We start from the raw sequence: 24,662 nt of genomic DNA, 5'->3' as shown, positions 1-24,662 counted from the left end.
AGCGTGAGGACAAAAACGCTTGCCAACTCAGCCCCGTTTTAGTGACAGCAGATTCTGGATACTTATGTTTCCCATCGCTGTGCAATACGGCCTAATAAAGTCGAGCCAAAGAGACTAGATTTCATTTCAGAGCAAAGGGTTTCAGCCATAAACTTTTGCTTTCTGGCTGAACAGAGCCATTCAAGCTGCAAGCATAAATTCTGCTAGTTTTGGGTATCAGGGTGATTGGAAAGCCAAATGGGTTATTTGTGAGCCAGGGATCCAAGGCAGAGGAACCCGCCTTATTGTGTACTCATTGTTATCTAGAAAAATCTCTTTCCAGCTGGAGAATATTTTCACAGGAAGTTAGAAATGACTTCAGAAATTCCCCTCTGTGGCTTCCTAGAGTGGATTTTAGGCCTCATCAAAAAGACATTTGGTTCAGAGACTGGACGTGGACAGCTTATAAACTGCTGAGGTATTTAGCTGGGCTTAGCAGTTTCTGTTTAAGAGGTGCCATGATCCCGAGTGCAGTAGGCAGCACCGAAGGACATGCAGCCTCTGGGTTCAAATCCCAGCCTCAGTCAACGCCCCTGGGCCAAGCTGTATAACCTCTCCAAGCCTCCATCTTCTCACCAGCAAGATGAGAGCAACAGTAGTGCCCACTTCTTAGGAAGATAGATGAAATGAGGTGACCCATGTAAAGCACCTAACACGGTGCCTGGCAAATAGCTAATGTTTGCTGAGTTCTTCCTATGTGATAGGAGCTTTGGTGGTTTAATCATGCCAAAAATGGTACTTATGGAGTGTGTACCCTGTAGATGTTCTATAAATGTTTTATCTTTATAAATAACGAATGTTGGTGTTAGTGATGGTGATGGCGGTGATGGTGATTATGAAGACATCTCTACTACTCGCACGAAGGAACACAGCCCGTTAGATGTTGGGCCAGTGATTCATGGCTTCCTATTGCTTAGCTGCTGCTAGAAAAACCTGGAACATCACTAATCAATAAATGATCCTCTGGACTGAGGAGAAAAACTAAGTAGCTTGAGTTTATCCCCAAAAGATAGCAGTGTTCTCTGGAGGTCCACCCTCTCCTTCCCTAGTGGCCAGCAAGTTTACTCTAAATAGAAAGGATGATAAGAGAGGACTCAGGTATTTGGAGGAACTGACTGTCTCCCCAAATAGGAGAAAGGTCACATGTGGACAGTACGTTTAATCTGATGTAGAAAGACCCAGCCTGGTCTCCCGAAAGGAGCCCTGAGACAAAAAGACCCTGCTGGGTGGACTGGATTAGCCACTTCTGGTTTCTGGGCTTGACTGCTGCCTGCATCCCTCCAGTGGAGACTCGCTAGAGTCTACTCTTCTCTCTCATCCTCCCTCCTAGCAAATGGCTTTCCTCTTTGTTTGCCACTCACACTGACTCTGAACTGATCCCTGGCACATCCTTGGCCCACCAGATAGGCATGCTAATACTCCAATGTTTATTCAAACATTATTTTTTAAAAATATTTCTTTAACTTGTATTTGGAGAAGAGGCTGAGCACTGGGTAGGGATGAAAGAGAGAAGAATGACCACAGGTCAGAGCCCTCAGCCTCTACTGCCCTCAGCAATTCATTCCTGGCCCCAATTTTGCATACTCCCCTCAGCAACAGAAAAGCCTTGCAGTTAAGTAGATGCGACTTTTTAGAAGGCAAATTAGAAGATATCCATTGTTACTTGAACGTTGATTAATATGTTCAAGGGAACTCATCCGTCCTACCCCAAATAGTTTACCAAAGTTTTCCTTCCAACCACAAACTGTGTGTCTCCTGAGAAGAGTTCTGGGAGGCACATTTTCCTCGTTGTTGCATTTCTTAGAAGATTTTAGCCCTTGTTATATAGTTCAGTATTCCCAGAAAACTGCCAGAATGGTTATCCTACAGTTGGTATAAGATGAGACGAAAGCAAAGACGTGATAATCCTGCTTGGTCAGGGAGAGGTCTCTCTGTTCCTGTGCTCATTGGTTCCATGAGCAAGTTGGAGTCCACAGTACACATTGGTCCTCCAGGCAGGCCCCAGGAGGTTGCTACGCCCCAAGTTCTACATAGGTGACACAGCCCAGCACACAGCTCTTCTCCTTCCAGACACCTCAGGGCTCTGTCCTGGGCAGGACTGCACTTGCTAGTTGGACATTCATTACGTATGGAAAAGAATAGTCAGCAAATCTCCATTCACTGAGAGGCCTGGGAAAAGCCAGACAGGTGCATCCAGGTTTCACCTGTACATGCAGGTAAAATCTTCTAACTCTGAGGGTAGGAGATGGGTTTCTGACAGAAAGGTTGAGAGACCCAACGTCCCTTAGGCTGATGAACAATGCTGCTGCCCTAGAAAACGTGCTCAGGCAGAAAATTCTGCTAATTCTGTATCTCACCACAAAGAGCTCCAGGGACCTCCCCCAACATCAGTCATTGACAAAGACGCTGGCAACGCAAACTTGTAAACAACATAGGGAGGGTGGTTTCAGATTAGGTTCATCCCTCTATCTTCTCCCATCAGTGACCCCATCCTCATCCAGTGTCAGATCTCATCACAGCTAGAAACCCTAACAGCACCACCTACCCCTAAGGAAGAAGAAGGAGGTGAGGTGCTGTCATATACTGGTAATCTTTCCAACGATCTCCTAAGCTCTTCCACTTTTTCTGGTGCATGAAAATGAAGCTCAGAAAGCTTGAGCAAGCAGTACAAGGTCTCACAACAAATCACGTCCTAATTCAGAGCCTTACCACTCACCCCCAACCCCAGCCTTTTGCCCATGGCACAGCTTCACAACTGCCTTCACCGTTCACGAGTGAGGGGGAACAGGCCGGCTGCAGCTGTGATGGCACATTTGAAGAACATAGTGTTCCATGGGTACACCTGGACAGGGAGACACCATCCAAGATCTTTGGATGTTCAAGTCTAATACCTAATCCAGGTTCTGAAAGAGGTACCAAATATTCCTCTTTCACTGGTTCTTTCCTCACTAGTCCATTTAACAAGAAAAAAAATACCCAACCACTAAAATAAATGGCCTTCTCACTGCCAAACTTTAGCTGAAACAAGAAACCAATAGAAACTCCCTAGGAAATGATATTTATTTTGTCACAGTCAAGAAAAAAACAACAACACAGAAACTGATTAAATCCATTGTCCTAAAAAGCAACACCATAAATATGGAAGCTAGGCATAAACACAGACTTCTCTTGGCATACACACCACAACAAAGAGCTCCTGCATAAGGTCAGTGCGCATAGAGCTGTATGTTCGTTTTTGGTGGGCAGAGATACGCTACCTGCCAACACGGTATGGGGAAAGGGAGGAAGTGATATCTCTCACTTACATAATGTCAATTGATGCCATCCACTTCCCAGCCTACTTCCCATCCCCTAGTGTACACAAAGCACAGCATCGAGGCAGGACACCCATATTTCTTTGTACTTGAAACCCTCATCAGTGGGCCTGCATCACTCTTGCTACCGTGAGATACATGCGGCAGCTAATGATAAAAACTATAAAAATTATACCCAGTTGAAAGGTTTTATTGCATGTCGTTTTTCAAGATGGCAGATGGATGCCTAAATTGATCTCAGCGTCATTTTACAGGTGTCCCAAAGTTTCTCTAAATCAGCCAAATGAGTCTGAAGTGGAAAGAGCCACCTCCCATTGTCCTACTAGGAGATGTGTAGGATTCCACTGTAACGCAGCTTGCCAAGTGATGTTATTCACAGTCTCTGATGAAAAGGTGAATCACCACAAACTCACCACAAAGAGGATGATTACTGAATATGCTAAAGGGCACGATGATGCTGACACTGCCTTAGAGGCAATATTCTCCCTGGTCCAGCTATAAAGGACAAACAGAGAGTCTCGTTTCTAAAGTGATATCTGGGTTTCTGGCTCTAGATAAAATAGAGGAAGGATACTCCACCCCGTCTCCTTCATTGACTGCATCTATTAGACCCAGACAAAATGCATGGAGCAGCTATTTGAAGACTCTGAGACCTAAACAGTAGCAAACAGATTAGGGAAAATGACCAGAATTGGAAGTACCACCAAATCAGCAGTGAGTTTACCATTATTTTTGCTCTGGTATCCTCTAGCCTGACTTTGAAGAAGCCCCAGAACCTGTTGATGAAGACAAGAATGTGGAAAGAGAGAGCTCTCATTCTGGCTCAAAGACCAGTAGAGGGAATTCCTAATACTCAGAGAGAATGAGAAAAATCATGGTTTGAGTTATTTTTTCTTTTTTGTTTTTTTCTCTTTTCTTGCACTCCCGCCCCTAAGGCACCCAGTGGTGACAGTAGCAGCCGTGGCAATGGAAGATAAAAGGAGGTAGGAGAAACTTTTCTGGCTAGAGGATCTGAGGCCCCAAGAGAGTGAGGCAAAGCCCTACTGCTTTTTGTCTCTCTTTGTCCTCTCACGGGTTTGCCCAGGTGAGGACACAGTAGCAGAAAGTATATAACAAATCAGGGTAGCTAAAGCCCCAGCTTTCTGGTCAGAGGATAAAAAGGAAGATCCCATAGAAGCTCAGATTCCTCTGGAGATCACAAAGAAAGAGGACTTAAGAAAGTAGTCCCTTACAATTACTTATCAACTCCTGGGCTCACCCTGAACTGTGCAAGGATGAAACTGACCCTATACAGCATATACAGATTTTGAGAACTAAAGCATAATATAAACTATCACCCAGTTTGATATTGATGTAGGACAGATCCAAATAGCACTACCAATGTTTTGAAAACTCAACTCATATTGGAATTACAGCCCATAGGAGCTTGGTCAGAATTTACAGTCTAAAATAAAACAGGTCAATTACATGCCACAATAAAACTATCAATGTGTTTGCAAGATTTATACAAGACCCAGAATTTCATAATAAAATAACCAGTGTCCAGAATACAATAAAAAATTACTTGGCACATGAATAACTAAAAAAAACCTCAACTTGCACCCACTGCCTACATGGCAAAAATATTAGAATTATCTAACAAGGGCCTTGAAGCAGCTATTATAAAACGACCGAATCACTAAGAGAGAACACTTTTTTAAAAAACTGAAAGACATAAAGCCTTAATAAAGAGACAAGATAAAAAGAATCATACACAAAAAAAGAATCATATGGAAATTCTAGAATTGAAAAATATAATACTAGCATACTCACTGGATAGGCTCAATAGCAGGATGGAGATGAAGAAGGGAAGAATCAATAAACTTGAAGCTACATCAATACAAACTGTACAACTTGAACAACAGAGAAAAGAACATTGAAAAAAAAAAAATGAATAGAGCCTTAGGGCCCAGTGGTATATTCAAAAGCCCAACATTTGCATCATAGGAATTCCAGAAGGAGAGCAGAAAGAATATGGTGCAGAAAACATATATGAGGAAATAATGAATGAAAACTTCCAAATTCCACCAAAGATGAACTTAGAGATTCAAGAATCTCAGTGTGGTCCAACAGAATAAACCCAAAGAAATAATGCTTAAGCCCAGTGTAATCAGATGAGAGAAAACTAAAGTCAAAAAGAAAATCTTGAAAGTAATTGGAGAAAAATGACTCATTACTTAAGGGTTAACAACAAGTCCAATGACTACAGATTTCTCACCAGAAACAACAGAGGCAAGAAGGAAGGGAAACAACATATTTAAAGTACTGCAAGAGAAGATTAGTCAAGGGACTTCCCTGGTGATGCAGTGGTTAAGAGTCCACCTGCCAAAGCAAGGGACACGGTCCAGAAAGATTCACATGCTGTGGAGTAACTAAGCCCGTGCACCACAACTACTGACCCTGCATTCTAGAGCCTGCAAGCCACAACCACTGAAGCCTGCACTCCTAGAGCCCGTGCCCCGCAACAAGAGAAGCTACCGCACTGAGAAGCCTGGGCACCACAATGAAGCCCCCGATCCCGCAGCTAGAGAAAGCCTGCTCACAGCAACAAGACCCAACACAGCCATAAATAAATAAATAAATAAATAAGTATGTAAGTAAATAAATATAATAATAATAAAAAAAAAGATTAGTCAATCTGAATTCCGTACCCACCAAAAAATGTCCTTCAGGAATGAAGATGAAATAAAAACATTCTCAGATGAAGGAAAATTGTATTTGTTGCCAACAGACTGACCTAAAGGAATTGCTAAAGAAAGTTGTTCAGACAGAATGGAAGTGATTCCAAAGGAAGATACGGAACTTCAGGAACGAAGAGAGAACAACAGAGATGGGAAATATGGGAATAAATATAAAAGACTGTACGTCTGTTGAGTTCTTTAAAATACATTTGACGGCTGAAAAGAAAAAGTTATAGCATTGTCTGATGGCGTTTTCAACAACACAACTACAATAAAAAATGGGGAGGGTAAAGAGACCTATAGGTTGGTAAGGTTTCTATGTTACACTGGTGAATCACTGAATCTAAGTAGAGCTGGCAAGTTAAGTATGTACATTACAATCCCAAGGGCAATCAGTTAAAAGACTACATAAAGTTATCTAATAAGAAAACACTATAAATAAAACAAAATCAAAAAATATTCAAAAAAACCCAAAAGAAGAAAATAAAGAGGAAAGAAGAGAACTAACAGAGGAAATAGACAGAAAACAAATAACAAAACATTAGATATAATCCAAACATATCTATAATTATATTTTAGATAAACAGTATAGTACATCTTTTAACAAATGGAGAGTCACAGAATATTTTTTTCTATTTTAATTATTTTATTTATAAACCTGTTAGAGATCTGAATGGACTGTAAAGACTATGCCAGAATAATTTTTTTAAACTGGACCAACTATAAGCTGGCTATTATGAAATCACTTACAATTTAAAGATATATTTTTAGTATGGTTCAAACAAAAAAATCATTAGAACAGATATATTTTTTTCATGAAAAATCTTGAGTGGGTCTGTTAAATCAGATTTGAAGTCTACTAGACTTTAGAACAAAGAAAATTGCCAAGGATATTGGGGACAATAGATAATGACAAAAAGTTCAATTCATCAAGAAAATACAATAATCCAAATATATATAACCTGAGCAGAGTTTCAAAATTCACAAAGCAAAATTTAATAGAACTAAAATAAACAAGTACACAGTTATAGCTGGAGACTCAGCACTCATCTCATTGTAAATGGGTAGAGGTAGTAGACGTAAAATCAGCAAGGGTATGGAACTGAACACCATCAACCAACTGGCCCTAATGAACACTTATAGAACACTCTACCCAACAATATATCAGAATACACAACCTTTTTAAGCTCACATGGAATATTCACCAAGATAGATTATATAAAACACACTTTAACAAACTTAAAAGGAGTGAAATCATACAAGGTAGGTTCTTACCATAATGAAATCAGACCACAAATCAATAATAGACATACAACAGGAATATCTCCAAATACCTGGAAATTAAGCAACACACACTTAAGTAACCCATGGGTCAAAGAGGAGGTCTCAAATGGAATTACAAAATATTTTTCACTAAGTGAAAATGAAAACACACTTCAAAAATCGTGATGCACCTAAAGCAGTGCTTAGCAGGAAATATATAGCATTAAATGCTTATATTAAAAGAGAAAAGTATCAAATCAATAACCCAAGCTTCATTTAAGAAGCTAGGAGAGTAAAATAAACCCAAAGCAAGCAGAAGGGAAACAGAAAAATAGAGAAAATAATGCAACCAAAAAACTTTGAAAAGATCAGCAAAATTTACATCTATAAGACTGACAAAAAATGAAAAGGAAGGGAGGGAGGGAGGGAGGGAGAGAGGGAGACACAAATCTAAAAACCAAGAATGAGAGGTTATCATTACAGACCTGCAGACATTAGAAGGACAATAATAGAAAACTATGAACAACTTACATACATAAAGAGAACAACTCAAATAAATTAGACTAATTCCTAATTTTTCAAAAACCTCAAATTGTGGCAACTCACTCAAGATTAAACAAATAACCTAAATAGACTTAACAACTATTAAAGAAATTAAATTAGTCTTTTAAAACGTTTGGGAAAATAAACTGAAGCCCAGATTGTTTCACTAGTGAATTCTATTAAGCATTTAAGGGAAAAAATAACACCAGTTCTACACAATCACTTCCAGAAAATAGAAGGGAAAGACTTTCCAACTCATTTTATGAAGTCAACTTTACCCTGATACTAAAGCCAGACAAAGACAATATAAGAAATCTATAGAACAGTATCTACTCACACAACATAGATGTAAAAAATATTTACAAAAATATCAGCACATCAAATCTATATATCTACCTATAGATATATATATAGACAGAGAAATACATAAAGATATAAATAAATCACACAGTGACCAAGTGGGGTCTATCTTGGAATGCACAGTGGCTGGTTCAATATTCTCAAATCAGTCACTGTAACCCACCATATTAACACTGTAAAGAAGAAAAACAACATGATTATATCAATTGATGCAGAAAAAGCATTTGGCAAAATGCAAAATCCATTCACAATAAAAACTCTCATCAAATTATTAATAGAAAAGAACTTTCTCAACGTCAGAAGAAGAGCATCTACAAAACATCTACAACTAACATTATACTTAATGGTGAAGCATAAGTATTTTTCCCCTAAGAGTAGGAATAAATCAAAAATATCCACTCTCAGTCCACTTATTCCATATCCTGCAAGAAGTGTTAGCCAGTAACATAGTTAAGGATTCAAGGTCAACATAGAAAAATAATGTGTATTTCTACATACCACCAGTGAACAATTAGAAACTGAATTTTTAGAAATGCCATATAAAAATGCTTATAATATCTCCCCCCAAATTTAATACTTATGTATAAATCTAACAAAAATGTACAGAATCTGTCTGCTGAAAATCACAAAACACTGATGAAAGAAGTTAAAGGTTATCTAAGTAAATGGAGAGACCATGTTCATGGATTGGGAACCCATGTTCATGGATGCCAATGCTCCATCAAATTGGTCTATAGGTTTAACACATTCCAATCAAAATACCAGTAGGATTTTTTGTAGATATAGAAAAGTGGATCCTAAAATGTATATGGAAAAATAAAAACACTAGAATAGCCAAAGCAACTTTGAAAAAGAACACATTTGGAGGAATCACATTACTTAATGCCAATTTTAAGCCACAGAGGATTATTCCCAGATCTTAAAACCCAATGGAATTTGTCTGTTTGGATTTTGAAGCTACTTGGGGCCAGCAGTTCCTTTCTTCCTTCCATTTTCTCCCCTTTGGAATGGGAATGCCTGTCCTACCATTATATTTTGGAGGCAGAATAGTTTCCTAGTTTTACAGATCCACAGATGCCCTGCAAATACCTTGACTTTAGTCCAGTGAAACTGAATTCAGACTTTTGGCTTCCAGGAAAGGAAGAGAGAAAATCTGTTGTAAGCAACTAAGTTTGTAGTAATTTATTATAGCGGCTAGAGGAAACTAATATATATGGTTTCATTTCTCTTGGGTAGGTACCTAGGCGTGGAACTGTTGGGTCATATGGAAACTCTCTATTTAACATTTTGAGAAAACCCCCAAGTTTCCAAAATTAAAAACTTTATCTGGAAAAAGACAGTGTTAGAAATGTTCCTTTCTTCCTCTTCTCAGCACCGTTTAATCCTTCTGGATCTCATGTCCTCTTACTGATACAAACCCCGTGTTGGAAATCCACCATACTGCATTCTGAACCACTTGTGCCCTCCTTCAGAGGGTTAGGACCGTGCTTTTGAGCTTTGTTACCTCCCCGCTCAGCAAATAGGTCATCATCTCCCTCCCCTGATCCACTGCAGCATTTGACTTGAGCAACAAATTCTTCCATATGACAAGGCACTATGGTCTAGGGAAAACAGCAATGCCTGGGTCTTTTCCAGACTAAGGGGCACGGAGGGAATGGGTGCAGACGTAAGAATTTCCCACCCCTGAAAAATATCTTAGTTTGACATGGTTGAAGAAACCTAGGATACTACTTTCATAATATTACAAAGTGATTTCTTTTCTTAGGAACTATTAATTTGAATACAAAACCATGCAGTGTTTATATCTGAGATATTTCTCCAGAGGAAGCAATGTGTAATAGTGGGGAAAGCACTGAGCTAAGAACTCAACGATCCAGCATCATCATGGCCCTTGCTATATCATTCCCCATCCAGCATTGTCTTCTGTTTCCCCTTCTCCTATTTCTTCCTACCCTACAGAGGAGAAAGGGTCAGAAATGTCAGCTACTCTGCACTAGGCACACTTCCCAAATGATATACAATAAAATACTTGTGTATCAAATGAAAATAATTTAAGCAACATGTGTATCTTATACTCTAAAGTGCTATGCAAACTTAGGGTGCTATGATAACTTTAAAGACCTTCACAAAATATCTCCCTTATCAAATCAATGGGGGGTTTCTTTCAATGTACCCCCTAGATATGTAGGATGGTTGTCTCAATGTTCCAGGTTCCTCATCATTATTCTGGGCATAAATTTATCTTGGGTATCACCTTAGGGCAGTGATAACCAACACCTTTAATAAGGGAATTTGAGATTTTATTCTTAAGCATTTAATAGCATTATGAGATTTTTGCTTGAAAAATCACTGATGGTGGGTAGCACCCAAAAAACCCAAGTTAGAAATTGTAAGGGTCAGGGAAAGGCCAGGAGGATGCCCAGATGTACTCAGAAATCCACTCAATTAATAAAAGGCCAATATAATCTCTAAAAGAGCTCATTTTCATGTTGGACCAGTGGCTTGGTCGAGAGGGTCTTCTTTCAAGTTACTGACAATAAATATCCTGCCAGCTGATAAGGGCCAGGGAGAGTAGCAGCTTCTCCTGGGTTTCACAATGAGTCCTGGCCATTGCAGTTTCTGTGGCTGCATCCTCAACAGGCACTGGGCTTTGTATATTATGTAATCTTTCTGTGTTACTTCCCCTTTGTTCAGTCCTTGCCAAGAGCCAAATAAAAGAATCCATATGTGATTACAGCTATAAAACCAAAAGGAAAATATTAGACAAAAATATAACATTTTGGGGTTTCTAAGTTTGTTTTACCTTTAATGCTAGGCAGACAGTTTACACAAATCATTTTGCTGCAAAGTAAAGAATAATGAATTAAATGTGTTCCCTGTCACCATCAATCATGTACATTTGCCTTTGATTGACCAAACATATAAGACACATGAAATGACTTTCTAATCATGTTAGGGAGAGGAAGGGAGGGAGAAGGGGAGAAGATGGGGAAGGGGGAGTTTCAACCTTTCTTATTTTATTCAGAAATTCCACTGACATTTTTTGGCAATCTTCTAACATGCTCTATGAGCTTCTCTTTGCTAATAATGTTTGCCTTGAGAATTTGTAAAGGTCTGAAAACTCTTTAGTGCAATGTTCTAGAAATTACCAGGGCCAGAGGGGAACAGAATCCCTGTTAATAGTTCATGGATTAATTCTCTCCTCACTTGCAATCGTTTTCGGGGAAGTTGCTCTATGTTCAGGTGGGCATTCGTCATCTTGGGCAGAGTCAAAGGCATTGGGGGAGGCAGAGAGCCCCTGATCTAATGAGATTCAGGTAGGAAGGGAAGGGGATGCATAATGATGTTGGCCCAAAGGGGATACTGAGGTTTAGCAAATTCATTTCAGTTCATGGGTGTTTATTTGGATTTGTGAATTTAAACAACACACTGACTGGATTTTCTGACAGTCGAAATGGTTTATAACCAAATCTAACCAGCCTCGATGCATCCCTGCCAAGGATTATAAAGCTTGGCATTTCAAATTTCTACATGGACTCAAAGCTCTTTAATTTGGCAAAGGAACCATGTACAGTAGGAAAGGAAGAAGTTTTCAGCACTAAAATCACCCCAAATTGTAAGTCCCCACTGGTCCTGGCCCCACCTAAGCTGTCTGTGATAAAGGTTGGTCCGCCATAAAGGCTCCAGCCATTCGTTCATTCATTCAGCATGCATGTATTGAGTACCTATTATGAGTCAGGTGCTGTTCTAGGTACTGGGGCTACAGCAAGTAGCTCTAGGCTTCAGAGGGCTTACGCTGTCTCCAGGGGGAAGAGGCAATAAACAATAAATGCCATGGAGAAAAAGCCAGGCGAGTCGACAAGGATGTGGATGTATGGGGTGTGGAGGGAAGGGGGATGCAAATTTTTTTTTTTTATTATTATTTTTTTTTTGGGGGGTACACCAGGTTCAATCATCTGTTTTTATACACATATCCCCATATTCCCTCCCTTCCTTGATGCCCCCCCCTCGAGTCCCCCCCACCCTCCCTGCCCCAGTCTTCTAAGGAATCTTCCATCCTCGAGTTGGGCTCCCTGGATGCAAATTTTTTAAATGCAACCTTGATTTTTTTTTCACATGGAAACTTTATTCACCCCATGAAGCCTAAGAGAACATCTACATCCTTCCTAGAGAATATGGTGAAGCAGGACATCTACTCCCTGTAGGGACCCTCAGAAGCCCCAGAGAAATTTATGAGCTTGGTCATTTTCTCCTTGATCTTCCTACATTTGCCAGGAAACCTGTCGATTCATAAAGCATCCCTTCATTAAAGGTATACCATCTTCATAGATTGGAGAACTCAACATTGTAGAGATGTCAGTGCTCCACAAGAAAGCCCCAAAACAGATCAACATGTACACTGCCATCTGGCTTCAAAAAAACAGGGGCTCCTGGGGTACTAATAATACACTGTCTCTCAATCTGGGTTCTGGTTATGTGGAAGTGTGAGTTTGTAAATACTTTACAAGCGATCCATTTATCAGATGCACAGTTTTTGTTTGTATTATATATGTATAAAATATATTATACTTCAACTAAAAGTTTGCTTTTAATCCCTTTTTTAAAATGCAATTCTAATGTTTTAGAAAAAGTTTCCCCTGAGAAATTAACATTGAACAAGGGTATAAAGGATTTGATGGAGGGAAGCCATGCGGCCACCTAGGGGAAGAGCACTTTAGGCAGAGGGAACAGCAAATGCAAAATTCCTTGACTAGCTAAATGGAGTGTGTATGACGTTAAGGAGCAGAAGAGCACTTAGGAGGCCAGGCCAGTGAGGTCACAGGAACCCGACTGCCTGGGACCTACAGACGTTTGTAAGACCTTTATTCTGATGAGATGGGACATCATGGAGAGATTTATGCAGAGGGGTGACAGGATGTGACTCATGCTTGCGAAGGATGCTGTACTGAGGATACACTAGAATAGGGGAGGGGTAAGGACAGAGCAGGGAGGCCAGTTAGGATGCTGGTACAATACCCTAGGAGATAGATGATGGTGGTTTGGATCTGAAAGTAAAGGGAAGGTAGTAGGAAGTGCTCAGATTCTGGGCTTATTTTCAAAGTCAAAGCAAGTAGATTTTCTGCTGAACTGAATATCGTATGTGAGGGGAAGAAAGGAGATAAGGTGGAATCCAAAGGCTTTAGTCTGAGCAATGGAAAGGATGACCTTGCCAATAGTGCAATGGGAGAAGATCAGGTTTACAGAAAAAGAACAGGAATTCAATTCTGGATATGTTAGGTCTCAGAGGAGATGAAAATTTAAATAAAGATGTTGAGTAGTAATTAAATAAATGATACTGGGACCGGGGTCTGGTTGGAGATATAAATCTGAGAGTCATCTATATATCTAGGACTTACAAGAATAAATGAGATTACTGAGGAAGTGAGTATACTTGCAGTGGGAGCAGCTCTCCACTGACAAGGGACGTCTGTAGAAGTCCACTGTCGTGATATCATTTGTGATCAGGGTGACATCACCCTTGGGTATGGAATAAGCAACAGTTTCCATCTCACTATCTAACTTACACCATGTGGGTTTACTTCACCAGGCAAAGCCTCTACTCTGGAACCATTAGCATATCCCCCAGGAGTAGAAAGCCACCTGGGTCCCAGTCTTATCAGGCGGAGCCCTGGCCCTATTTCAGAGGTCCTGTCACCCACTTCTCTCCCACTCCACACAGGGTTGAGCCCTGCTTCTAAAATGCCTCCCTCATCTAGATGAACATTTCTGGTCTCCAGAGCTTACACCCATCAGCCAATAAGAATCACTTGTTATCTTCCAGGAGCATCTACCTAAGCCAATTAGATTCACCCCCTGAATAAAGCAGAGTGTAGTGTCATTTCGTTCATGAGAGCCTAGTTCATTTTCCCACCTTGACTCATCCCAGCCTAGGTTAACTCCTCACCTGTCTTGATGCAGAGACCTCTGCTGTTGTAGAGCTGGCCAGAGTAAAAGGCCAACAAAACCCACAGGATGGGGCTGTGCAAACATGTGCCCATACATCCCAGTCAGAACAAAAGCTTCCTGAAACTTATGAGCGCCTCCTAGCCATAAGGATGACAGTGTGATTAGCATACTGCTTGGAATATGGTAGGTGCCTGGGGAATCTCTATTGAATCAATAGTTCCCATAAAATAAACCACAGAAAGTTAAGATGTTGGTATACTCAAGGACATACTTGGAACCAGTGCGCCTGGTCTGATATGTGAGTTTGTCAATTCCAAGCTTTATATCCTCACACAAGTTGCTGAACTTCCCTTAAGCTACAGTGTCTGCCACTATAAGGAGGTGATAATGCCAGGTTTGGGTGGGGTCATTGTGAGAATTAAATGAGATGACGCCTGTACAGCACTTAGCATAGGGCTTAGCACATAGTGAGAACCCAGTATATTCTAGCTATTATTAAAGATTCTTGACTTCTATTTCCAGCTCCTAAACCATAATGTGTTTACACATGCATATATACAAACACACATACGACATACTAAAAACAATTCCCTTGGCTACAATTAGTGCTAGCACTCTGCCCTGCTGACAGTTTACCTCAACATGGTAACAACAATACTGAACAAATGCTTTCCACGTCCAGCAAATTCCACCTCAGCCAAGATACAATCTGGACAACACAGGCCTGATTTCCCTAGTGCGTCCTCACTCAGAAATAGAAAATGTGATGGAAATAGAAATATTGCCATAATCAATACTAAGTAAATTTCACCCATAAATTCCAAATCTTGATTAATACGGAAAAAAACACAAGAAGTGCATCATGTACTTTCTCCAATTTCATAATTGATTTATTCAACCAGGAAATAATTATGGAGTACATGCCGTGTTCTAGGCTCTGTGTGTGTGTGTGTGTGTGTGTGTGTATGTATAAAAAGGTAGATTAGCAGAGTTAAAATCGTTCACAATCCTGAGGACAATTTATTGAATAAATGTGCTAAATTTGAAGACTCAGCGTGGATTGAAAGGAAATTTTAAGAGTTAATCACCCTCTAAAACACACACCACCCACCACACACATAATTTAGCATGTCCAAGGACAGCTAATCCTAGTAAAAATAACAGCACGATTCACAAACACAGCAGGTCAAGCCCCAGGTTGAAACCAGATATATTGAAGACAAAGTATCACATGGTAAAACTCTACAACCAAAAAGAAAAGAAAAGAAAAGAAAAGTTAAATCAATGGATCTTAAATTACATCCAAATGAGGATGCCAAGGAGAGGATGTGTGTGGCCACTTATTCACGGATGAGGCAATGGCAGATAGGCTAAATAAGTTCACTGTCTTGGTCTTTCCAGAAGACATTAGGAAGATTCTCACTTGAACCTGACAAGGCGGGTGGTAGGAGATCAGATAGCAGTCAATGAACAGGATGTTCTAGGCCTGGTTGATAACATAGATGTTGACAAGTGACAGGAATCAGGGCATTCGCCTGCGCTCCTTCGAGGCATTCAAGGGCGAGAGCTGGGTGCTGCTGGACAAAACGCTTCACCTGTGTCAGAAGCAACACGCTGCGGGGCCACAGGACCCCCGAGTGGCCAGCCTGAGCCTCTTTCATGAAGGTATTGTCTATAAGGTTAGCATGGACTTGTTAAACAAATCCCAGCACAGCAGAAACTGCACAGGCCATGTCTTAAAGGTTAAGTGGAGCAAATTAAGCACAAACAGCCAGACACAAGCCTTTAATAGTAGTTAGGAATTCTTAAGGAAACTTAAGGAAATCATTACTCCCAAAAGATGTGGGCTAAAATTACAAATAGATTCCCCAAAAGTTTAGATCAATTCGGAGCCAGGCTTTCAGGAGCAATGACTTGACATCCTGGGGCAAAAGTGACCTTGCTAAAGGGATAAACACGTGCTCCCCTGTACTCCCTGGTACCTCGGGGCTGGGTCTCTTTGGTATCTTCCATGTATCAGTGGTCCCTCTCTCTTTCATGAAACCTTATCACCCTCACTATCAGTTTTGGCTGTTTGGTCTCATGCATTCTAAAAGCCTGATGGACAGACACTGTGATATATCATCTCTGTTTCAGTCTTGTTCTTTCTTTTCAGCAGGGGCAGAGTACAATGTATTCTTCAGGAGTAAAGAACAGACATCATACCTGCCCAGGGCCAGGCAGAGGATGAGCTCACAGTCCACCTTTGGCTTCCAGAAACACGAAGCGTTCTCAAGGGATCGATGCTGCCAAAGCCTCATCCCACCTCCCTCCATCCTAACAGGTCTGCCTGTCCCCGTGGAAGTGTTGATGAATTCTCTGCCGCAGGACACAGTGGACAATGGGGAAGGAAGCCATTTATGCAAACAGTAATCCAGTATAGATTCCCTTTCCCATTCAACACCCCAAGTAAAAATAAGTAAAGGCTTTGTGATCCCTGGAATGGGAGATAATATATAAAATATGCCAAGGAGAGCACCATTATGGTGTTTATCATGACCTAAAAGAGACAAGGGTCTGGGACTTGGAGGGGAAGAGCACAAAGATGACACTACAGAATGGGGAGCACATGCTTTAGTCTGTCCCTATCTCAAATTAAAAAAATATATGAGGGGAAGCCTTGTTATTTCCAGGTCATGTGTCCTAGCAAATTCCAACACAAAGATCACCTGAATGTCAAAAGGCCATATTCAGAGAGCTACCTCCAAGCATGCAGGAGCAGGCCCTGGACAGAAATAACATAGTAACATAACCCTGGGAGGGAAATGTGTTTTGAGTTACACCAGGGCCTGGCTGGGCCTCTCCCACAGGCTCTTCCTAAATAGGAACTTGGCAGTGGGATTAGCTGGGTTGGAGGGGACGTCCTTGGCTGCAGAGGTGAGGCCCTTCAGGGTCTTGAGGAAAGTTGGACAGAAGTTCTTTCTCCCTGCTGGTAATAACACTGAAGAATCAGTGTCACATCCATTTTATTAATTTTCTTGACAGGCGGCTCTAGTTTCCATGCAGGCACCACAAAATCAAAACATACGCATGTCAAGTGCCCCATGTGTGGTGGGGCCCTGCCAAGGCCGTGTTACATCAACACAAGGAAGCAGAGCCCAAGTCCTCAAACAAGTGCTGGTCCTGTGGGTTATTCCCTGCTGGAAGAAACCCCCAGAGCTTGGCTGGAGGAGTCAGAGGAGCGCTCTTGGTGACAGTCCTTTACCCTGGTCTGGGCTCCTTGTGTTGAACATAAGAGCCCTAGGAGACACCAGGCTACATCTGGCTTTTGGGCTTGTCTCTAAGTCCAGCCACAGAGACCTCCCTGCCACCCCCATTTGCCTGCATTCAGCTGTATCCAGGCAGGGGACTGGCAGCCTGGATTAAAGAAGCCATTTAAAGGAAAGCCATGTCCTTATTTGTGAGCTGGGCCTGAGCCAGGAGTTCTGAGGAGTTGAGGTCTTTGGGCACATAGTAAGTAAAGAATTTTTTAATCAAGGCGTCTGTTGCGAAAATGATTGAATGGACTCCAAAACAATTTGTTCTTTTATGCAGAGTAATATTAACTATAAATTGGCTAAATAATGTAAATGAGGGGAGTACAGAGGATGAGGACCTAGAAGGAAATCCTGTCCTGAGTCACACAGCTTATGGATGCCAAGGGAGCGCCCTGACGTGGAGTTAGTTCATCACCTGCATTCCCATCCTTTGCACCCATCCCTCTCACTGCATCCAGGACCGTTTCCTCAACGCCACCGAATAACTTACTGCCAGTGGTGGACACAGCAACAACGGCAGCAAAAGGCCGCAGAGCTCACACCTCCGATTTCAGAGTTTCTGGCCCCTTTGTAGGATCTCCTGGTGCCTCCCTCATTTCTCACCTCAACCACTAGTCACTCAGGAAGGGGAATGTAAATAAATGAATGACAGGGAGGGGAATATAAGGCCGGATCCGAGCTAATGGCCACCAGTGCCAAATCAGGGAGGCCCAAACGAGACAGGATTTACTGCACCGGTTTGCTACCTTGACTGTCTAGGCTGAGCAATCCAAGGATGAGGACTGGTGTCATCACTAAGAGCTCCAAAAGTCCTCTTAGTAGGGTCCTGGACCCTCAGCCTGATGTCCTGGAAACACTTCTGGCCTGGCCTGTGAGGACACAGTTGAGTCTTTCTTTGAGTTGGTCCAGCAGGCAGAGGCCACGTTGGGGACTCTGGAGGGGCTGCCCAGCCAGCCCCCGGGGGGGCACATTGCTGACCGGGGGGTGAGCATATTCAGACTGCCCGGCTTACGGCACAAAGGGCCCCACTGCCCAGGACTCAGTTCCTCCTTTGACTCTCCATTCAAACAACCATGGCATGTCAGCCCCGCTGGCCTCCTTGATTGTGCAGAAATAAATAAATGAATTATGTTGTTGGGTTTTGGGCTTCGGCACAAACACATGGTCTGCATTTATCCTCACAGTGAGAGGTCCACCAGCCACTTGATGTAAAAGAGCAAAATGATAATTCTTTTCTTTAGGCACTCTGGTGCCATATGGAATGTATATAAATCATATTTTTGTTTTAACAGCGGAGGCTTTGTTGATAGATAAACATGTGGTTTATCTAAAAAAAGAGAGAGGACTGTGCTTTGAACAATCATTTAATGGCCGTGGATGTGCCAAATAAAAATAAAAACATAATTTTGAAAGAAGCTGGCCTCGTGCCCAAATCTGTAACAAGGAATTTCTCCTTAACCAACGCGGTTAAAGCCCGTCGATCTGTTTTGAGTTTAAGCTGTGCTCTCTACTCAACCCCACGACAAATTGAATTCGGGGCTAATGTGCTCTAATAGGACGAGACGTTACCTTTATGAATGACCTCATGGAGAAGAGGTTGGCGAGCATGGTGGAGAGGCCTTGAGCCAGGCAGCTCTGGGCGATGAACCCCAGCTTCAGCTCCGCGAGGCAGATTGCATCATCCCCCTCTTTCCAATTCCAGCTTGGGATGTTTAGCAGATGGGCCTGCGGAAACAAAAACAGGTATGAGACCTTACTTCACTAAACGTGCAATTGTTGAGAATCTCCTCTGGGAAACGCAGCGTTGCCCAACCACTCAGGGTCAGGCAGACTCAGCCTTTCTGTCCCTCGCCTGGGTCTGCCGTTTCCCACTTTCTTCAGCTCTTCTGTTCCTCAGACTTCAGTCTCTCTGGAACGCTGCTTCCACACCTACCACACCCGAGTCCTCCCCTTGAGTTTGTCACTGAGCCAAATAGAGTCCTAAGGGAATTTCCTCTCGTGACAGACACATCAGCCCGTGCTATTAGGATCCCTGGCTAGGGTGCCCGAAATTGGCTCCTCAAAAAACCTGAAGGCCGCCAGATGCCTGTGTATTTTAGATTTCTCTTTTGTCTGCCTCTCCCAGAACCCCGGCTGCGTGGCCCCCAGGCTTGGGTGGGCATCGGAATCACCTGAAGGGTTTACACCAACACGAACTGTTGGCCCCTCCCCCACACGTTCTGATTCTTTGGGGGGGGGGGGCAAGGCCGGAGAATTTGCATGTCTCACAAGTTCCTTGGTGACGCTGAGCTGCTGAGCTACGAACCACATTTCAAGAAGCACTGCCCTACATCATCCGGCACATCACAGTGGAGACGAGTTACAATCTCTTGCAGATGGACTGATCCTATTCAGCAGTGAGGTCAGACCCTGGGATGAGGACCCAGAGGCATATCCATCCAATTATTTTTAAGTGGCAGGAAGCAGAGAGTCAGAGATGATACACTGGATGAAAGAATCAAGGTTCGAAAGTTCTCCAGAGTTGGAAAAACAGGCAAAAAAATCAACCAGAAAAGACTGAAAAGGCCTTAGTGTCAAGTACAGCATTTAGGTTAAAAAAAAAATAAAAATAAATTGTATAAATCCAAAAACGAGAAGCCCTTACTTGGCAGCAGACGTGAAGGGACAGAAAGAAAAAAAAAAAAAAAAAAAAAAAACCTTGTGTGTGGGTAACTAAAACTCCCCAAAAGAAGCCAATCTTGTGACAGAGTACAGAAAGAGCCAGCGCTAGCTTGTCAGAAACGGTCTTCAGATTGTGGGAAGTATGAATGTTTCCTTCTGTTGTGCACTGGTCAGGCTAGTTGCCCAGCACCTGATCCAACTGTAACAGTCAGATTTTAAAAGGGAAGTTGATACTTGAATAACTCCCAGAGAAAAACGACAAGCACAAGACGAGGCACAGGTTCTAGCAAACCTCTTCTGAGGAACAGTTAAGAGAGCCAGCAGCATTCGGTCTGAAGAAGGGCCACTCCTCCAGGGAGACAGGGTAGTTACCTGTGAATACCCCAGGTGCTGCTGTGATGAGGAGAACTTAGACTTGTCTTGCTCTGTTTCCAAGTGCCTGAATCAGGGATGACTGGTGTATATTACAAGAAAGCATTTTTTTGGCTTGTTTTATAAAGGAAATTTCTAAGGATATAATTTGTCTAATACATGGAGAAAGCTGCCTCCGAAAACGCAAGATCTTTTCTCTGAATCTCAGAACGCATTTCTCCAAGTCTCAGTAGACAGACTGGTGCTTTGCATGGGAGGCTGAGTCAGAGCCCTTCTAGGCTCCCGCTAACGCCAAGACTATGACCCTGAAATTACTGTTTCTCTCCACGTATCAGCAGACACAAGGAGCATCAAGGAGGCCTCCCTTCACTTTCAGGACAATATATGACAGGTGTGCTACTAGAAGAGAGGGAAGACTCCGCTGTGGAGCCAAGACCAAGTCCAATGGCTCCATGCTCAGCTTTCAGAAATATCACTCTTGTGAAATTCCCTCTTGGAAAATCCTGTTCTGTAACAATCTTGTGAATCTTAACCTGACAGTGTTTACTCCTGGGAGAACTGACTGTTTGCTCTCTGATGAGAGTTGTTAAAATAGTCCCATTTGTGGGCCGCAGCAGATGGGAATTTCTGTCAAGCTGAGAATCAGAGACCTTCCCACATCACAGACTCAGTTCCAGCAATTAGCCCTGCCTTTATCCCATTTCTCTCTCTACCTTCACTTCTCCCCTTTACTTCCCCCGTGCTGTAGACAGTACATCAGGCTGAGTGGAGAAATATGCATTTGCATGAACACCATCCAAGAAGAATGAGGAGAAAGTAAATCTAAGTCATGAACAAGTAAATGATCAAATGTGAAAGGAGATGGGTGGTCCAAGGCCCAGAGAGACACCATGTAACCTTCATGGCACCTTCAAACAAACAAACAAACAAATCTTTTTAAGATGGTCTCTCACATCCCCAGATGCCATGCAGAGTATGAAGTCCAGGATTGTAGGTCCTGGGTCCCTCGTGTACCCATCTGGTATTGAGTTCATTACACATATTTTATATGTCATTACACAGAAAAATCAAATTTGTTTCATCTCTCAGCCTCCTTTTTTGGCCACCCTTTCTTTTCCAATCATGGGGCAGGAAGCCACAAGGGACACACCAAAGGCTGGAAGGTCTGTGTGCACCAAACAAAGAGGAGAGACTGACCCAGGAACTCAACTTGTTTATTTCCGGCAACTCTGTCTGTTTTCATTTGAGGGAAATCTGGGTCCAGTGGAAGATGCCGACATTACTACATAGGAGTCTAGAGGCAAATCCTCTCTCATCTGGAGAACCAGCCCTGCTGAGTCAGGACGAACAGGACCGGGGCTTCCCTCTGTTTGAGATGAAAGGAACGTGAAAATAGGCTGTCCTGGAAACCAGGAGAGACAAATTCTAGCCCCAGTGCCATCTCTCACTACACACACAACTTTAGGGAAGCCACCATGAGGAAGAAAGAAGGTCATCTCAGAGAAAACACTTTAACACTTCTGTTGAAGTGTAAGAGTTTACAGTGAGAAAGTTCAAAGAACTTGCCTCTCCATTGGGCCACTGGGACTTGACTTCAGGTCAGAGACAAAGATCTCTTTCTCTGGCGTCTGCTGGGAACATTTTAAAAGTCCACTAATAGCTAAGTCATCAAGAGTGACACTTTTCCAAGATGTCCTATTCTTTTCTTCAAGAGTTTTAAGCCATTTGCACTCAAAACAGACAATGCCCTGTGCCATCTCCTTTCCATGCTGGGAGATGGTGAGGCTGTTTCTCTCCCTACATTCTACCGCGAGAAAAACAGATCTACTTTGCAGAACCTGTCCTTCTAGAAGTCCTACTCAGAGGAACCACAGTTTGGTTCAACAGCCTGTGGCTCTATTGAATGAGAAGGTGGCAGCTGGCAGATCTATTAGCTCACTGGCTGCCAAGTGACCATGAGTTGTACCCACCAGAGATGCTCTGTCTGAGACAGAGCTCAGACCCACGGTCTGCAGTCACACTGGGATGCTAAAATGCACAGATGGTCAAATGAGGACTAAATGAGATAATGGATGTCAAAACTCTTTCAAAACCATAAAATATGATACAAATGCCTGAGGTTAGTATGATGACAAACTCAGGACCAGTTTTATGTGGAGCGAAAGAAGACAACTTCCCTACATCCCTCTAGGTCCTAGAATAGCACCATTATTAGGTCATGGGGGATTGAAATTCTTTATCTTTTAAGTCTGATATCCAATTATGGAATTAACTATCCTTTGGAATATGCTGACAGTGATATGTGTACGTGCATGTACCAGGTTCCTTCCTGAAAGCAAGTTTGAATGAATGGAGATCTCTGGGTATCTAGTCATAGGTGAAGAGGAAGTGCTAAGAGAAGAAGAAAAATAATATTGCAAGGGTAGACAGGAGGATCTTAAAAAACAGCAAAATTGTAAAGCAAGGTGAAGAATGCCTATTTGCAATTCTACAAGGAATGAGATGACAAATAATGACCAGTGGACCTCCTGTTCTTTCTCTGCAAGAGAAAAATGAAATGATAGAGCCCTGTAACAGTGTCACTATGTCCCTTTCATTCTCGCACGTGTTACAAGGACAAAGTCTCATAAGTGACTTTTACTAACTCTGAACCCCAGATAGATGGGGGGCGGTCCTAAACAAAATGCATTTGAAGCAAATAGCAGGGGTCGGTTGATGTCTTCATCACTGTTTCTGAATAACGGCAGGGCAGAGCTTTGTGAAAGATGTTCCACGTGCTACGATCATGTGAATGCTGACCGGTACCATCTGGCTCCTCGGTTCGCAGAACTCCTTCTGAGTTTGACAAGAATCACAGAGCTGAAATCCTCCTTAACTCCTTGAAGATGCTGCATCAGCACTCATTGGAAGGAGAAAAAAAGGAACTGACATCCCTTTCTAAACATACAACATTAATTTTCCTATTCAATCTAAATTCAGCCCCAAATCTAAACAACAGCTTAAAGCACTCCCACACTAAATGAAATCTCAAATCACAAAGGAAAGAGAGAGAGTTTGTTGCCTCGGAAGCTGTCACCAGCCACGGCCTTGCTCATAAAATTCACCTCCACCTACGGGGGCTGCTGTCAAAAAACCTCTCCAGATTGATGCCGGGGAGTTACCAACACCCTCACTTTCCCTCTTCAGCGTCCTGGGTTTTCCAGAGACAAAAAAACAGGACACTGTGACTTTGGGTGCCCACCACCCAACCTGCTGGCTGGAGCATGCCACAGTCAGCAGTGGAACCGCCTGGGAGGGCTGGGCAGCAGTGGGCAGCTGCCCAAGCGGCAGCCCAGTCACCGACAGCAGGCTCCACACTCAACAACGCCTCCGCCGGGCTTCCACACGGCAAAATGGGGCAGCGCTTGCCAGCAATTAAGAAATAACGGCATGGCACTGGCGCATTTGGCAGAACGGGGTCCTCTCTAGGTCACCTGGATGCCTATTTTGCAGGGAATATGGCCCATAAGATGGGACACACGTTCACTCACAAGCCAGCAGGGAGTTACTCTGTCCAGACAGGACACCTGGTGGCAGGTACTGAGCAGCCTCTGGTTTCTCATAACAGGGTCCACATCAAACACAGAAAGGTGCCCCCTTCCCTCCCCCAAAGCTGTTTCCTTGGAAGCCTACTGACAGCCGAGCGAAGGACTGGTTTACGGAGAAGTAATCATATGGGAAACAGCATAGATTCCAAGGTTTTTTTTCTTTCCGATCCCACTGTAAACTGTAACACTAGGGAAATTCCTTTATGTTTAATCTCTGGATAGCCAACTATTTTCCTGAATTCAACTGAGAAAATTCTCATCTTGAATTGAGGATGTGGCTTTTCACATTCTCCACTCAATGCCTGGTCCATCCCCCCAAGCTCACCGGATCTCAGACAGAAGAGTGCTCTCCATTGCCTGGGACACTCTACACCTTGACCTCAAGATCCCTGAGAGCACAGAACAGGGCTCCACTATTTTCATGGGAGTTTGCTTGGGGCGGGGCGGGGGGAGGCCAAGTGTTGACCACACAGTAGGTATTCAGTAAATACCAGTGGAGAAATAAGTATAGCACATAAACATGCGAAGTTGTTGAAATGGGATCTAAGGACACATCGATAT

General features: G+C 42.6%; 1 protein-coding gene across 7 annotated transcripts in view; it reads right to left on the bottom strand.

Moving 5' to 3' along the window:
• Positions 1–24,662, bottom strand: part of KCNMA1 (potassium calcium-activated channel subfamily M alpha 1) — a 707,317-nt gene that overhangs the window by 167,333 nt on the left and 515,322 nt on the right. For all 7 annotated transcript variants that reach the window (XM_057735193.1, XM_057735192.1, XM_057735190.1 and 4 more), the window contains exon 14: positions 19,051–19,206. In XM_057735193.1, coding sequence (XP_057591176.1) covers positions 19,051–19,206 — 156 coding nt within the window. The remainder of the gene's footprint in view (positions 1–19,050; positions 19,207–24,662) is intronic.

Source organism: Hippopotamus amphibius, chromosome 5 (genome assembly GCF_030028045.1).
Source record: "Hippopotamus amphibius kiboko isolate mHipAmp2 chromosome 5, mHipAmp2.hap2, whole genome shotgun sequence".
NCBI lineage: Eukaryota > Metazoa > Chordata > Mammalia > Artiodactyla > Hippopotamidae > Hippopotamus > Hippopotamus amphibius.
Note: the sequence above shows the minus strand (reverse complement) of the source record. Positions and strands in the feature narration are given on the sequence as shown.